Genomic DNA, 16,913 nt, shown 5'->3' on the forward strand with positions numbered 1-16,913 from the left:
ATTCATAAAGAAAAGAGATTTAATTGACTCACCATTCCACATGGCTGGGGACATTTCACAATCATGTCAGAAAAGCAAGGGACATCTTACATGGTGGCAGACAAGAGAGAGCTTGTGCAGGGGAACTCCCCTTTATAAAACCAGGATATCTAATGAGACTTATTCAATATCATGAGAACAGCATGGGAAACACCTGCCCCTGTGATTCAATTACCTCTCCTTTGGTCCTTCCAATGACACACAGGAATTGTGGGACTACAATTCAAGATGAGATTTGCATGGGGACACAGACAAACCATATTAATAAACTTCCTAAATTGACTGAGACCTGTCTCAGATATTGTTGCTTACCCTACTCATGTACAGCCTTCAGAGTTACAAGGCCTGTATCAGTTTTCCAGGATTGTTTCCCCTTTATTATTGTTTGTTATTTCCCCCTTGGTTTTCTATGTTCTACTTTTCTTTTTCTCCCACTATTTTCTTATTAATGGGATGTGAAACTTCCCGACATTTGAAAGATAGGTAACAATGAGCTATACTAACAACATGGGACCTGTTTACCTAGGAATAATCCGTCCTACCCATGAAAGATAAAACAAAACAGGAGACCAGAAACTCATTTGGTTGTAAAATGCTCCCTCTGAAAGATTTTGAAAAGGAAAATGTGGGGAAAATATGAAAGGAAAATAAAACTTGTGACTCAATTCATTGCGACACGAGGAGGAAAAAAACCTAAAGGATGATCCATGCAAGAAACTGATTTTCCTTTCATTCCTGAGACAATAGCCACAGATAAAAAGTTAAATATCTTCACAGATAGCTACTCTTTGTTCATTTTATTTTATGTAAAATGCTGACATAATTTTCTATTTCCCTATGCACTTCTTTTTCATTATAACATGTAGATTTTCATACCATCCCTCTTTCCCCTCTAGCCAACTTTTCCCTTTTATGTATTGAAAGACCTAAAAATTGTCTTTGGGAAATGGCACAGACCACACAGTTTCTGTGATTACTTTTATTTTCATTCCAGGCATGCCGTAACTTTGGCAAAATTAATTTTAATTTGATTGAGATCTGTCTCAGAAACCTTTGGTTTACACTAGGAAAGATCCCAAATTAGGAGCCAATTACTGTAAAAATCAGCCATACCAATGTGTGTGTGTGTGTGTGTGTGTGTGTGTGTGTGTGTGTACATGTGTGTTTTAATTTTTGTGGGCTTTGAGCCATGTAGTTCTCTCTGTGGAGATACTGTTTGGTGTGACATTTGAATAGAGAATTCTAAAAGAAATAAGAGGATGCTCCAAATTCTATCAGTTTCTGGACTCACCATGGATCTTGACTGTGTCGTTGCTTCTGACAGTCCCAGGGAAGAGACTCTTTGGTGGTTTTGTGAAATCTGTGTTGGGCTCTCCCTGCAGTTTACTGGGTATAGTGATGCCAAATGTCTGCTTCAAGAGACAATTTTAAAAGTACTAGATGCTGCTGAAAGAGCATTGTGAACAGGGGACAGCCCCTTCATTCTGGGAGAGCGACATTGGGAGACCATGCTCTGTGAGCCCAAACAGCATCGTCCCCAGCAGGGTGAGGGCAGAGCTGCAGGGCAGGCCCAGAGTCCACGCAACACAGATTTCAGTCCTGGAGCTGCTGCAGAGGAGTCTGAGGAGAAAATTTTTCCAGCACCTGAATTACACTTATTTCAAAACAAAAATGCAATTAAAAAAGTTAAAGTAAGTAATCAATGTCCAGGCACAGTGGCTTACACCTATAATCCGAGAAATTTGAGAGGCTGCGGTGGGAAGATTTTGTGAACTCACGAGTGTGAGATCAGCCTGTGAAACATAGTGAGGCTTCATCTTTATTTTTTAAAATAAAAATAAAATAAAACATAAATAATTTAGCAAAAACTACCAATGTGTCTTTCCATATCCTACCATACCTGGAGCATTTACCTAACCCAATGAGTCAATGAGAACCAAATTTGAAAGGAGAAAATTTTAGAGTTTTAGTGTGTGCAAGCATTGAGAGACACAGTCATGCCAGGAGTTCAACCTGCAGAGGGCAAAACCCAAAAAAGGTTGAGGTTGTTAATGTGCCATTTGAAGATCATTTTGAGGACCATGTCCTGTGAGGGTTTGTTTCTCTATTAGAGGAGTTCTTTACTCATGAAGTTCTGGACATGCCAGGGACAAATATCAGTAAACAAACATTAGAACTTGAACCTCAGCTTCCCACTGTTGCATTCTCCATGTGTCATCTCTCTGTTATTTCTCATGCTAGATCAGGTCTTTAGCTATGAAATATTCCACCTAATTAACATGTAAATAGCTTGAAGTCTACTGAGTTAAACATGTATATTTTCTCCTGTTTTTCCCAGTTGTTCCCTCCCACAGCTCCAATATCCACTGTTAACATCACCTTCCAGATCTGCTGCCATGCCCTGCAGATTAAGAATCTGATCCCATGACAGGTGGAGGTGCATCTCTATGGAACTTTGGTGAGAATCTTGGTTTTTATCTTATTTCCTCTATGGCTCTACCAGTGCCTCTGGAATAATGGTTTCAGTAGCAGGCCCCTGCAGGGTAGGTAATTCCTCAGTTCTGTAATGTTGATGAGGGAGGTGGGTCTGAATGCATTTCAGAAGTATGGGCTCTCCCTCTCTCTTAGACACTTTGGGAAAGGAAGATTTTTCTGACTGTCCCCATTCTAGGGCAAAGGGATTCAACAGGATAGGAATGCTGATCAAAGAAAACCTTCGGCTGAATTAAATTTAAAGGAGTTTAATTGAGCAGTGAATGATTCATGAATCAGGCAGCCCCAGAATTACAGCAGATTCAAAGAGACTTTAGTTCAGCCATGTGGTGGAAGAAGATTTGTAGATTTAAAAAATGATATACAGAAATTAGAAGTGAGGTATAGAAATAGCTGGATTGGTTACAGGTTGAATTTGCCTTATTTAAACACAGTTTGCACACTCGAGAGTGTATGAGTGGTTGAGGTATGGCTGCTGGAATTGGCCAAGACTCAGCTATTGTTACAGGTGCATGCTCCTACGTCAGGTTTTCAATGTTGTCTCCCTATTCAGGCAGGTTACGGTTTGTCCACAAAGACTCAAACATAGAAGTACGGAGTCCTTCTCAGGCCGTATATAATTCACTTTATCAGTGCCCTTCAGTATGTGGTTCTTGAGAATTTCACACGACAACACGTTTACCACGCTGAAATTTAAGCAATCCAACACATGTTTATAGCTCTATCTTGTAATAGGCTATATGTCATATGGCAGCCTCTGACTCAGTTTAACACCATAGCTTTGTTTCTCTCTACAAGAACTTGTTTCTCCCAAGATTTCCATGTTTGTGAAAGGAAAATAAATTTTTGAAACTCCCAAGTCACTAAGCCAAAGGGAATAGTCAAACTGGAAACTGTTTGGGGCAAACCCACCCCCCATTCTTTCCCTAAAATGATAGTTACTACGATTTTTAAAACCACACCTCCTTCAAAATTTGACCACAAGGAAGATCCTTTTGTACCAAGGACAGAGTCGTCTCCCTGCTCATGTAAGTCAAATGTGTACATGATTGCTCCCTTTGCTCTATTGTTTCACTAAGCCAGACTAAGGCCTATGTGACTATTCCTACAAATTGTGTGTTCAGTTAAAGGCTAATCAGAAATCCAAAAGAATGCAAGCATTTGTCTCATACTTACCTATGATCTGGAAGCACTCACTGCACTTCAAGTTGTCCTGCCTTTCTGAACCAAACCAATGTACATCTTACATATATTAGTTAATGTCCCATGTCTCCCTAAATTGTATAAAACCAAGCTGTGCCCCACAACCTTGGGCATATATTGTCAGGACTCCCTGAGGCTGTGTCACTGGCACGTCCTTAATCTTGGAAAAATGAACTTCCTAAATCTATTGAGATTAGTCTCAGACACTCTTTGGTTTACAGGTCTGTTTTCTTTCTCATAACTTCAATTTCTGAAATACTAAAGAAAATGTGCCAAACTGTACATTCCCTTGTTTAATCTGTTATTGTTGTAAAAAGAAATATATTTATATAATTTATATATAATTTTTCATGTATGTATATTACCAAGCTGAGTAGCAGTCTTATTAGTAAGACAGAGAAATTTAAAAATGCAAGTATCAATTAGCAACTTAATAGTAAAACAAATTATGCTACATTTGTTTTCTGAAATGCTACCCATCATTTATAAGAAATGAACACATATAACATAAAAAGTTCAATTCTCAGTATTTCTATTGAGAAAAAATAAGCCAAATAGATAAGGGTATATACTATATTATTTTATTCTTACAAATTCTAGAAAATAAAAAGTAGTCTAAAGAAATGTGAAAACATCAGTAGTTTTATAAAGAAATCGAAGATGAAGGGAAGAAGAAGGAAAAAATATATATGTATTTTTATATATATAAAAGAGCAAGAGGAATGCGAGGGGAGCTGACTTGTCACCTTCTTGAAAATAGACCTTTTTTTAACATTTACTATTGTACAGGTTAAATATGTGAATTTTATTATCTGTCAATTAAAACTTATAAAATTTATTACAAGTAAACAACTGAAATTTTAGACAAAAAAATGAATGACAGGAAGGAACAAATAAATATGTTAAATATCAGGGATACCTAAACATTTATCTGCCTGAACCTTGTCTCCATATTTTTAGGTAAATGCAGCAAAATCACACAGGTTCTCGTGACTGAAGCGGATTCTGCAAACCACACTAGGCACATTTAGCTCTGTCCTAGAGTTGGTTAAGAGAGGAATTGAGGCTAATTGTGAAGAGCATAGGCCCAGATACTAGGACTCACTCATGCCAGATGTCAGCCCTTAGACACATACACAGCCCCTCCATGTGTGGGTTCACTTTTACATCTGTACATGAAGAAACCACCGACTCCTAAATAACATAATTTATACACATTGGTAAACATAATTAAAAATGTGATAGTTGTTAAATGTTTATCACAGAACAATTTCACAAGACAGCACATTTTCCCAAACACAATCATTGTCATCAAAATCCCCCAGGACTCTCTCATCTGCTCTGGGCCCTGCCCTCTACTCAGCGACCCACCCCAGAGCTTGCTATATAGTAGGAGATATGCAAATAGGTCCCTCCCTCTGCTGATGAAAACCAGCCCAGCCCTGACCCTGCAGCCCTGGGAGAGGAGCCCCAGCCTGGGATTCCCAGGTGTTGCCATTCGGTGATCAGCACTGAACACAGAGGACTCACCATGGAATTTAGGCTGAGCTGGGTTTTCCTTGTTGCTATTTTAAAAGGTGATTCATGGAGAACTAGAGATATTGAGTGTGAGGGGACATGAGTGAAAGTGGTTATGTGTGGCAGTTTCTGACCTTGGTGTTTCTGTGTTTGCAGGTGTCCAGTGTGAGGTGCAGCTGGTGGAGTCTGGGGGAGGCTTGGTCCAGCCTGGCGGGTCCCTGAGACTCTCCTGTGCAGCCTCTGGATTCACCTTCGGTAGCTATGGCATGCACTGGGCCCGCCAGGCTCCAGGGAAGGGGCTGGAGTGGGTCTCAGCTATTAATACTGGTGGGGGTAGCACATGGTACACAGACTCTGTAAAGGGCAGATTCACCATCTCCAGAGAGAACGCCAAGAACACACTGTATCTTCAAATGGACAGCCTGAGAGCTGAGGACACGGCTGTCTATTACTGTGCGAGAGACACAGTGAGGGGAGGTCAGTGTGAGCCCAGACACAAACCTCCCTGCAGGAACGCGGGGGGAAATCAGTTGCAGGGGGTGCTCAGGACCCACTGATCAGAGTCAACCCCAGAGGCAGGTGCAGATGGAGGCTGATTTCCTGTCAGGATGTGGGACTTCATCTTTTTACAGTTCCTCTAGTGAACCTCTCTAAGTTTGGAATTCTGTTCTTACAAAATATCATCTCTACATATTTTTAAATGATTATTTTAATATGAGAATCTTCTCAGATGCACAAAATGCAGATTGATGCTTACAGAAATGAAAAGTCCTCAACCATGGCCACCAGAATCAGAGTCCTGAGGAAGCTCAGGGCTTCCTGGTGAGCCTTCTCCAATCAGACTCAGGACAGGAACTTCAGAAAGATTCCCTCATGAGAACAGTCTTTAGAATCCTGATTACAACAAAGAGAGAGGCTGGGCCGGGGTCAGTGTCATGTAGAATGTCACAGGTTTTATGCCTGATCCTTCTTCTGACACTAAAGTATGTAAATCAGAATCAGCACTGATCTATCGTTGCTTTTGCCTGCAATTCATTTTTTTTTTTTTCGCTTTTTAGTTGTCGTTCTTCCTTTTTCATTGGCTTTTCCTGCTCCCTGAAAAGTAAAATGTGATTTCTGTGGTCTAAATTCCAGGGCTCAAGCTCTTTTCCTGGAGCTCAGGTGGGTCTCAGGCTGTGGCTCCTGCAGCTATGTGGGGGAGACTGATGAGACTGTCTTCACTCCCATTGCTCAGGACCCCACACTGTGTTGTGTGTAGACTCATCTGGGAATGCAAATGGCCGTGGGAACTGCAGGGGATAAGTTTGCTTGGTCAACATGAGATGTGGATGCGGAATTGATCCTGTGCTGTGCAAACTGCCATGGGGTCACCTTCTTCAGCAGCAGAGGTATAAAGTGGGTGTCAAAGTTGCCAGAATAAAAACGGAGCCACTAGTGTTAAAACCCTGATGAATGAAGCTGGAGAAGGCCATGAGGGGGGGTTCTCACACTCATCCCTGATAACAAGAACTATCGTAAATAGACTGAAAAACCACAACCTTGCACAAAGGCCACTTGCACAAAGGCCACTGCAACCATAAACCAGTTACTTCTCCAAGTGCATCTGCCCAGCATCTGCCTGTTCAACCTTACACTGATGTCACCCTTGTTGTTCATTCTTCTAGCCTAGAATAATTGTTTCAAAACTGCTCATCTAACCCTTCTCATTTTTCTTTCAAAACCCTCGTCTTCCTTTACCTACCTGAATGCAACCATGCATATTCCCATTGTGATGGCCATCCTCAAATAAACATTATTTTATTTTAGACTCTCTTTCTGTCTCTTTTTCAGGTTTGACAAGCTACAGATGGACAGGCCACCTTTCTGTGAGATGTAGAAGATGACAGTTTGGAGGGATGGCTAGGGATGTACAATGTCCATGAGATAAGTCATCAGTAAGTGCAGGCTGGAAGTCTCAGAGAGAGCAGAAGTGTGAATCACCATGGAATTTCACCTACTCCGGTTCTGCTCTGATGGAATCAGGCCCACCCAGGTTATCAGTGACAATCTACCTAACCTAGAGGCAACTGATGACACTTTTAATAAAATTTATAAAGGATATTTACAACACTCCCTAGATTAGTGTTGGATTGAATAATTACAAAGTATAGCCTCGCCCGTTTTACCATAAAACATGTAATTGCCCATGGAGAACAATGTTTAACATGAGATCTATGTTGTTAAAAACTTTTAAGGGGTAAAACTGAGCATTTTACAATTAGGCTTTTATAATTTTGCTAATGAGTGTTATAATTTACATGTATATTTTGCATATCCTTACTTTTTCAGATGCATGGCTTGCAACTATATTCTCCCATTCTATAAGTTGGAATTTTTTCCTTGCTTTGCAGGATCTATTTTGATGCTGTCCCACTTGTTCAATTCTGCTTTTGTTGTCTGTGCTTTTAATATAAAATCTAGAAAAATCATTCCTAATTTTTTTGCAGGAGAGAAAATTTTACAATTGCAGGCCATACATTTAACAGTTTAACCCATTTAGAGTTCATTTTCGTATTAATTCTAACCTAAAATTCTTCATTCTTTGCATGTATAAATACACTTTTTCTAACACCCTCTTTGGAAGAGACTATGATTTAGCCATTGTATATTGTCGTTTTTCACATTGAAAATTAGTTTGCCATCAATATATCATCTTATTTCTGAGCTCTCTGTATGTATTTATACCAATAGCATCCTGTTTTTATTGCTCAATTTTTGTAATTAGCTTTGAAATTTAGAAGTAAGATAACTCCAAGTTTATTCTTTCCTTATTACAGATATCGGGACAAAATATTTTAATCTTTCACCATTAAGTAGTTGATGGCTTTTCATAAGTAGCTATGGCTTTTCATAAGACTTTTATTATTTACATGTTATTTTCTTGTATTACTACTTTGTTTGAAGTTTTTATCATGAAACTTTGCATTTTAAAAATGTAATTTTCTGTGTCTGGCGAGAAGTTAATGGGATTTTTTATTTTGTTCTCTTAATTTGGCATACCACATTTATCGATTCGAGGACATTGAATTATCGCTGCATCTCAAAAGTAAATTTGAGTTGAATGGTGTATGATTCTTTTAAAGTCTTGTGGAATATAGGTGGTAATTATTGGGCAGTAGGTTTATTTATGTGTATTGGAAATATTGGTCTGTAGTTTATTTTTCTGCTTTTGCCCTTGTCTGTTAGTGGTAATATGGTAATTGTAGCCTTATAGAAAGCGTTTGAAAGGTGGGTGCCACACCAATTTTTGAGAAAGTTAGAGAACTTTAGCATTACTTATGTAAATGTTGAGACTTATTTTTTTCATCTAACATATAACCTATCATGGAGAATATTTAGTCTGTACTTGGGAAGCGTGCATATTATGCTGCGGTTGGTTGAAATTATCTGTAAATTTCTATTAGGTTACTTTGATTAATAGCGTGGTTCAAGTCCACTGTCTTCTTAAGATTTTTTTTTTCTAGATGTTCTATACATTATTGAAAGTAAGGTGTTGAAGGCTCCTATTTTCTTATTGTTTCCTATTTATCTCTTTATAACTCTTAAAATTTGCTTAATGCAGTTATATTTCTATTTGTATAATACAGATGTATAAAAATAATAATAATTGCTTAGTAATTTTCATGGTGCAATCACATAATAAGAAATTATATTGTCCCAAATGCTGCCATTGCCTCTAAACTCCTCCAGGAGTCTCACATCTGCTCTGGGCCCTGCTCTCCCCTCAGGCATCCATCCCCAGATCTTCCTATAGAGGAGGAGACCAGCAAAGAGGGCCTTCCCTCTTCTGATGAAAACCAGCCCAGCCCATTTTCTGTAGCTCGGAAAGAGGAGCGCCAGCTTGATTCCCAGGTGCTTCCACTTGGTGATCAGGAGTGAATACAAGCGACTCACGGTGGGGTTTGGGCTAAGCTAGGCTTTCCTTGTTGCTGTTTTTAAAGGTGATATTTGAAGACCTAGAGATGCTGAGTATGACTGGATGTGAATGAAACAAAGAGTGGATATGTGTGGCAGCTTCTAACCACAGTGTCTCTTTGTTTGCAGGTGTCCAGTGTGAGTTGCTGCTGGTGGAGTCTGGTGGAGACTTAGTACAGCCCGTGGGGTCCTGAGACTCTCCTGTGCAGCCTCTGGATCCACCTTCAGTAGTTACTGGATCAGCTGAATAGACAAGGCTCCAGGGAAGGGGCTGCAGTGAGTAACAGGTATGAAGTGCAATGGAAGAAAGACTTACTAAGCAGACTCTGGGAAGGGCAGATTCACCATCTCCAGAGACAATGCCAACAACTCGCTGTATCTGCAAATGAATAGTCTGAGAGCCGGACTTGGCCCTGTATTATTGTGTGAAAGGTACCAAGTGATGGGACATCAGTTTGAGCCCAGACACACAATTTCCTGCAGGGAGAAAGAAGGAGGCTGGGCTGCAGGGGGCACTCATCACCCAAATAAGACAGGGGCAGTTCCAGGCTCAGGTGAAGATGAAGGTTAAGGTCTGCTTTTTCGGGGAGGGTCTGTGGATTTCTCTGACTCTAACAGTTCTCCTGGAATCCTCTGTTTACTTGTGGTTCTGCTCCTACTACTGAAGTTTCTGGGTTAGAAAAGTTTGTTATTATAGGAGGAAATATTCTCACATATCACAAAGGCAGTTTTAACTAATGAAGGCAGAAAAATGCACAGGAGGCCGGGTGAGGCTGTAGACACTGTCAGCCCACAATGCCAATCTCACAACTAGTGATGGAGAAGGGTGGGAAGCTGATGGAGCTTCCTAACTACCCAGCGTTCCATGCTAGGTCCGTCAGGTCCATTGGTTCCTCCCTGAGCACAGTTAACCACCGGGAGTCCCCCATGTGCCCAGCAGCAGCCATACCTTAGTATCTTCACTGTCCACAGTCACTATCCTGGAGGAGTTTCCAGGATGGATGTCTTTGGCACAAACCAGGTGCTGAATGTCAGAGAGCAGCAGCTGGGTGCCTGCCTGGTCTGTGGGACTCGCTGATGTTAAGGAGATGCGTGGGTTCATTCTCTGGGCCAGCACTGAGATATTAAGTAGGAAAATTCTGGTTTTCCACACACTAAGCCTTGTCTCCTGCAGATAAAGGATAGATTGTTCTCACTCTGAACCTGAAGTAGGAGCTGTTCTTGTACAACTCAAGGACCTCAGAGACACCTATGTGCAGCTTTACTGAGTCAGGTGTTTCTCTGTGTGGGGTGACCTCCCCTGCCAGTGATTGCCGCTCAGGTCTAATTGTGGATTCAGAATTAGGACACCTTTAGGTTATCATGGGTCACCCTTGTTCTGAAAATCACCATTATCATAGATAGAGGTAATAATCCAATGCCCATTCTCCTAACAGCAGTTTCTCTTTTTCATTTGGTTGAAAGTTTGTGGGGGAATGTGACCATATATTTGTCTGATTCTAACCTCAGAATCTACTATTTGCTCTAGGATACCCACAAATTGGGCAAAGGGAGCTCTTCATTCTCCTCAAAATGCATATTTCTGTCAATTTCAACATGTTGTTTAGAATCCATGCATGCTAACAACTGTTTCTCAGTGCACTGTTGGCCTGGTGAAGACCTCACAGAGAGCCACTCCCTCACCTGTGCTGTCTCTGAACTCTTCATCACAACCAGTGCTTTCTGCTGGAGCTGGATCTGCCAGTCCCCAGGGAAGGGACTGGAGTGGATCAGGTGGACAGGTCGTGAGGGAGCACAAATTCCAACCCACTCTTCGGAGTCCAGTCACCATCTCCAGACCCATGTCCAAAAAAACAGGTTTCTTTTACAGTGAAGCTGCCTGAGCAAGGAGTACACAACCATGGAGTTTTAGACAAAAGACAAAGTGCGGGAAAGTCATTGTGAGTCCAGACACAAAGCTCCCTGCAGGGCAGCTCAGGAACATCAGGGGATGCTCAGATCACCAAAGGGCACTCAGGACACCAGGGGGCGCTCAGAACACATCAAGGCAGGTGCAATAGGAGGGAAAAGGTGCTGGAGATGGGGTTTTGCATCACCGTCGTATTTCACCACTGTACGCCCGCCACTATGTTTATCCTAATGTGTGTGGTTGTTTGTCTTATCACAAAATGATATTTATATAAATATAAAACCATATGCAGGTGCATCAAGTTGTCCTTTCCATCTTATGCAGACCTTTTACATTAAAACTAAGTTCCTGTTTTTACTTGAGCGCCTCATAAATTTTGGTCAATTATGTAGGATCTCTGTTCTTTTCTGTCTCCTTTTCTCTCTGCTTCTCTCTCACACACAAACTGACATACACAGAGTTCTTTAACTTCAATTACCTGATGTACTGAAGACATCGGGTTTCAAGTGCAGCTTTTCTAATTTAGCTGCTGTTCATGTTGAAACAATAAGAACATGTTTCTAAGCTGTGTACTTCTCTAAGCTGAGTAGCTGAGTAGCAGCTTTCTTTATAATACTCAGATACTGAAAGCAATGCAAATATTGATCAGCAGCTTAATCAGTAAATAAACTGTGGTAAATTCATTCATTGGAACAATACGCACTGTTCCAGTCACATACTGTTGGATATGCTCAACAGTGTGGGTAAATTCGCATGTACTTATGATGAGTAAAATAAGCCAAACAAAAGTACACATATGATCCCACTTTTATAAATTCTATAAAATGTAAACTAATCTAAATTTACATAAAGAAGATCAGTTGCTGATTATAAACGTGATGTGAGAAGGGAAGGTGTAAAAAACAAGAATTACAGAAAAATGAGGAAATTTTGAGGGTAATTGATTCTTTCTGTGTTAATAAAGGTAATGTTTATGTCATTATTTGTCAAAATGGACACGTTATGGCAAGATTATTATTTGTTAACTTCACCTCATTAAAATATTAAAAATTCAAACATGTATAATTTGGTAGAAAATGAGTTAGACAGACATGGATAAAATATATGAGAAATTAAAAAAAGAAAATCACAGAACAATGGCATGGTGATTTCACTCATCAACCTGAAAAATTTTTAAATTTCTCAACACAGAATTAAAGGTTTAATTAATTATATAAATATATATGATATATATAAGTATTATATATTATGTGTAATATATAATTATGCATTATATATTATGTTTATATATAACATATGAAAAATTAGACCCTTCTGAATATACACATGAATGAACCCTGGCTCTCCTTTTATTTTTAGGGAAACACTAGTATACAGCACAATAATTTTATTTTTTCGTTACATGATGGGGATTAATCAAATCACACCAGGCATGTCCGTCTCTGTCCTGGAATTGGTTCAGGAATTAGGTATGTCCTGTTGACAGGAGCTGTGATACAAAGCTCACAGCATTAGTTGTCCTTGATGCCATGCAAAGGCCAAGAAATCTCAGCTAAAATGTAGTGTGGATGTCACATCTGTTGGTGCCTCACACTCCCCCCATGTGAATATGAAAAGGTTAATTATCTCTTGAGGTATCTGCCAAGAGCAGTGCAGGTCTCTCATGAATGTCTAAAATGACTTGATAGGGCAAAAAAAAAAAAAAAAAAAAAATAGTTCAGTGCCAAACCATCCCTACACACATACATACGTGTACAATTATCATATTCTGTCATCTGTGAGTAATAAGTTACATCATTCTCTCTTCAAATTATTTAGCCCCCAGAAGGCCAAGAAAAACTCTTCTGAATCTGTTCAAACCATTGACCCAGAAATCACATGATGAGCAACGGCTCAGGTGGTTCTAGGTGTTGAGTTCGTCTCTTCCCCTCCAATGTCCCACAGCCCCTGAGCCCCCCTCTCCAGGTTCTATCAAGAAATCCCAGCTCAGGCACAGTAAAGAAAACAACTGACAGAGTGAAGAGGCAACCTGCAGGATGAGAGACAATATTTACCAACTATATGACAAGGGATCAATATCAAAAATATAAAAGAAATGCAAACTACTGAATAGTAATAAAATATGATTAAAAATAAGCAAATAAGACCACCAAACACCTCTCAGAAGACATACAAAGGACCAACAAGTATATATAAAATTCTGAAAATAAATAATATACAGGAAAATGCAAATCCTCAATGAGATATCATTTCATCCTTGTTAGAAAGGCTGTTACTGGCCAGGTGTGGTGGCTCAAGCCTGTAATCCCAGCACTTTGCGAGGCTGAGGTGGGCGGATCACGAGGTCAGGAGATCGAGACCATCCTAGCTAACACGGTGAAACCCCGTCTCTACTAAAAATACAAAAAAATTAGCCGGGTGTGGTGGCAGGCGCTTGTAGTTCCAGCTACTCGGGAGGCTAAGGCAGGAGAATGGCGTGAACCAGGGAGGTCGAGCTTGCAGTGAGCCGAGATCGTGTCACTGCACTCCAGCCTGGGTGACAGAGCAAGACTCCGTCTCAAAAAAAAAAAAAAAAAAAAAAAAAAAACGAAAGAAAAAAAAAAGAAAGAAAGGGTATTATCAGTAAAACGAAAAATAATAAAGACTGGCTAGGATGCATAGAAAGGGATACTCATACATCATTGGTGGGAATGTAAGTTAATAAAGCCATGATGGAAAGTAAAGTTAGAACTCAATATGATTCAGCGATTCAGCAATTCAGCTGTTGAATATATATTTAAAAGAATGAAAATCCCAATATTTAAGAAATGTCTGCACCCCCATATTCGCTGCAACACTATTCTATTACAATAGTTACATGAAATCAACCTATACATCCATCAACAGAAAAATGGATAAAGAATATGTGGTATATTTACACACTGGAATATTATTCACCCTTAAGAAAGGAATGAAATTCTAGCATTCACAGCAACACAGATGGAAGTGTACACCATTGTGTTGAGAGAAATAAGAGGCATATGTTCTCAATCTTATGTGGAAGCTAAAAAATTTGATTTTATAGAAATAAAAAGTAGAATAATAGATACAAGAGGCTGAAAAGGAGATGAAATTGAGTGATGGGGAAAATACTTGTTTATAAATACAAAATTACAGCTAGACAAGGGGAATATGCTCTTATGTTATACAGCACGGTAGGTTGACTAAATTTACAATTTATTTTACATTGTTTGTTTGCAAGATGCTAGAAAGAGAATTTTCAATGCTATTTACACAAAGAAATGTTAATATTTGAGTTGATAAATTTGCTAGTTACTCTGATTTCGTTATCATATATTGCACACATGTATTAAGCTATCACACTGTACCTCACACATATTAACAGTTATTATGTGCCAACTTAAGAAAAAGTTCCTGTTAATTAGAAAGGATGATATTGGCACACATTACAAATGAATAAACACAGAGCCAGAAATAAATGCCAGTTTTCTTTGAAATAGTATATTTCCTAACAGCAATTACATTAATTTACATCAAATCATGAATCTGATTGTGGTAGGAATAGAAAGGCCTATGCATAGAAATTTTTAATTTCAATTTTAGCTTTCTGTTTCATACTATAAAAACAAATACTTTTCAAACAACTAATAAAAACAATAATGTGGAGAAAATGCATGGGTGGTGTGCGAGCTTTTGCTTGTACACAAGTCTGTGCCCATGGAGGATGTGTGGTGTGTGTGTCTGTGTGCATTTACTTTATGGGGGGTTCTCTGTTCTTTGTAGTTCTGTGTTACTGTGTCTCTCACAAAATTTGGAACATTCTTAACCATCATTTCTTCAAATATTTTTTTCTGTATCTCTAACTTTTATTTTTGATAATTAAAATATATCTAAACTATACTTTTTGATATTTTGTTTAGTATCTTCACTATTTTTTTCTTTGAAATTAACTTTCTGTAATTTCTAGTAACATATTTTAAGTCCATGGTTTTATTCAAAAGCTGAGCCATGTCTACTGATGAGCGTGCCTAAGGCTTGCTCAGTTTCATATTTCATTGCTTTTGATTATTTTATGCATTTCCATTTGATTCGTTTTTAGTATTTGCACCTCTCAGTTACCTAATTTTACGTTATGTCCACATTTGACTTCACACATTTTTAAAATATAAATGTTAATCACTTTAAATATCATATTTAATTAGATAGTTCTTGTATTTGTGTTATTTACAAATCTCATTCTGATGATTTTTTCATTATGACTTTGGTCTTTCTCATTGATATATCTTATAATTTTTGTTGCTGGCCAGACACGTTTGGTTGAACAATTGATATTGGCTTACGACTTTATTTTATGCATTTTCTGCCTGTATTTAACCACATCCTGTCTTGATGGGCCTTTCTTATTGAGGTGTCTGTGAATCTCCTCAGAGCTACATTTGACATTTACTTTTGCAGTGGATGTCAAGGGTTGAAGTCTGTTCTTCCATGTCCACCAGAGACATCAGATACTCCAGTGACACCTTGTTTTTCTTTCCTGCTTGGCTTTGCATCTTCACCTTGTTCCATTCTACAGAGGATTTCTTGTAACTTCCTCAGGTGGATTAAAGTGTTGTATTTAACTGACAATTGTGAAATTGGTGGAAGGCATTGGACTAAAAGAAGATTCTCATCCTTCTCATGAGGCTATGTTCCTAGGAAGGTATTGTGGCCCTGGGTCTCGTTGTGACCATCAGAGTGTTCCTGACACTTACCTAGATGAGATACTGGTCTATGTGTTCTTTTCCCTTCTCCTTGGGAAGAGTTTGCAGTCGTTTTCTCCCACAGCTCCAGTGCTCTCCAACGGTGTCATCACCTTCCAGATACGCTGCCCTGCCTTGCAGATTAAGACTGATTCTGTAAGAAAGAGAGGGGAGCTGCTTCTCAAGAGAACGTCAGTGGGGACCTCTGTTCCCATCTCAAGACCTGAGAGTTTGCACCAATATCCCTAGGATTCTGGTTTCAGTGACTTGTCCCTGCAGAGTAATTCATTAGTCCTGTAGAGGGGATATGGAAGGTGGGTCTAGATGTGTTTCGGAAGCGTGGGATTTCATTCTCTCTCAGACACTTTGGGAAATAAAATTTTTATGTGAATGTCCCCATTCTAGCAGAAAAATATTAAAGATGGTAGAACATCGCTTTGGTATTTTGTCCCTGAGAGTTTTACACTACAACACACAACCCACTATTTATTTGTATTTTTATCTTGTTACAACCTGCATTTCATATGCCAAACTCCGCCTCTGGTAATCTCATACCCTGACTTTGCCTCTCCCTAGATTTCAGGTTTGTTATTTGTCTTAAAACTTCATTATATAAAGTATTAAAAAATTGCAAAATGCTGTATTCTCTCTTTATATGTTATAGTTGATGTTGCTATGAAAAATAAGAAAAATGTATTTCTGATCTATGTACACTTCCAAGCTGAGTGGCAGATTTTGTTAGTAAGACCTAAAATAGTAAAAGAATCTAAATATTGTTCAGCTGCTTAATAGAAAAACAAATTAAGGTAAACTTGTCAACTCAAATACTCCCCATCATTTATAATTAATAAATGTCTAATACACACAACAGCGAGGTAAAATACATAAGCATTTATGTTGAGCAAAATAAACCAACCTAATAATAATATATGCTATATTATTTTATTTTTACCAATTTTGATAAATAAAAATGTATCTGAAGTATAAAGAAGATCAATATGTTACTGAAGAAATGGTAGAAGATGAGAATGAGAAAGGAGAAAGTATATAGAAGAACA

At 38.9% G+C, this 16,913-nt stretch overlaps 2 gene segments (V, D, J or C); both read left to right on the forward strand.

Annotated features, from left to right (window-relative positions):
- The window catches only part of LOC126958568 (immunoglobulin heavy constant gamma 1-like), a 510,670-nt gene that overhangs the window by 177,813 nt on the left and 315,944 nt on the right, over positions 1 to 16,913 (forward strand).
- Positions 5,203 to 5,836, forward strand: LOC126958592 (immunoglobulin heavy variable 3-23-like). The segment is given in 2 exon segments: positions 5,203 to 5,312; positions 5,410 to 5,836. Coding segments are annotated over 2 exon segments (447 nt in total).

Source organism: Macaca thibetana, chromosome 7 (assembly GCF_024542745.1).
Source record: "Macaca thibetana thibetana isolate TM-01 chromosome 7, ASM2454274v1, whole genome shotgun sequence".
Classification (NCBI taxonomy): Eukaryota; Metazoa; Chordata; class Mammalia; order Primates; family Cercopithecidae; genus Macaca; species Macaca thibetana.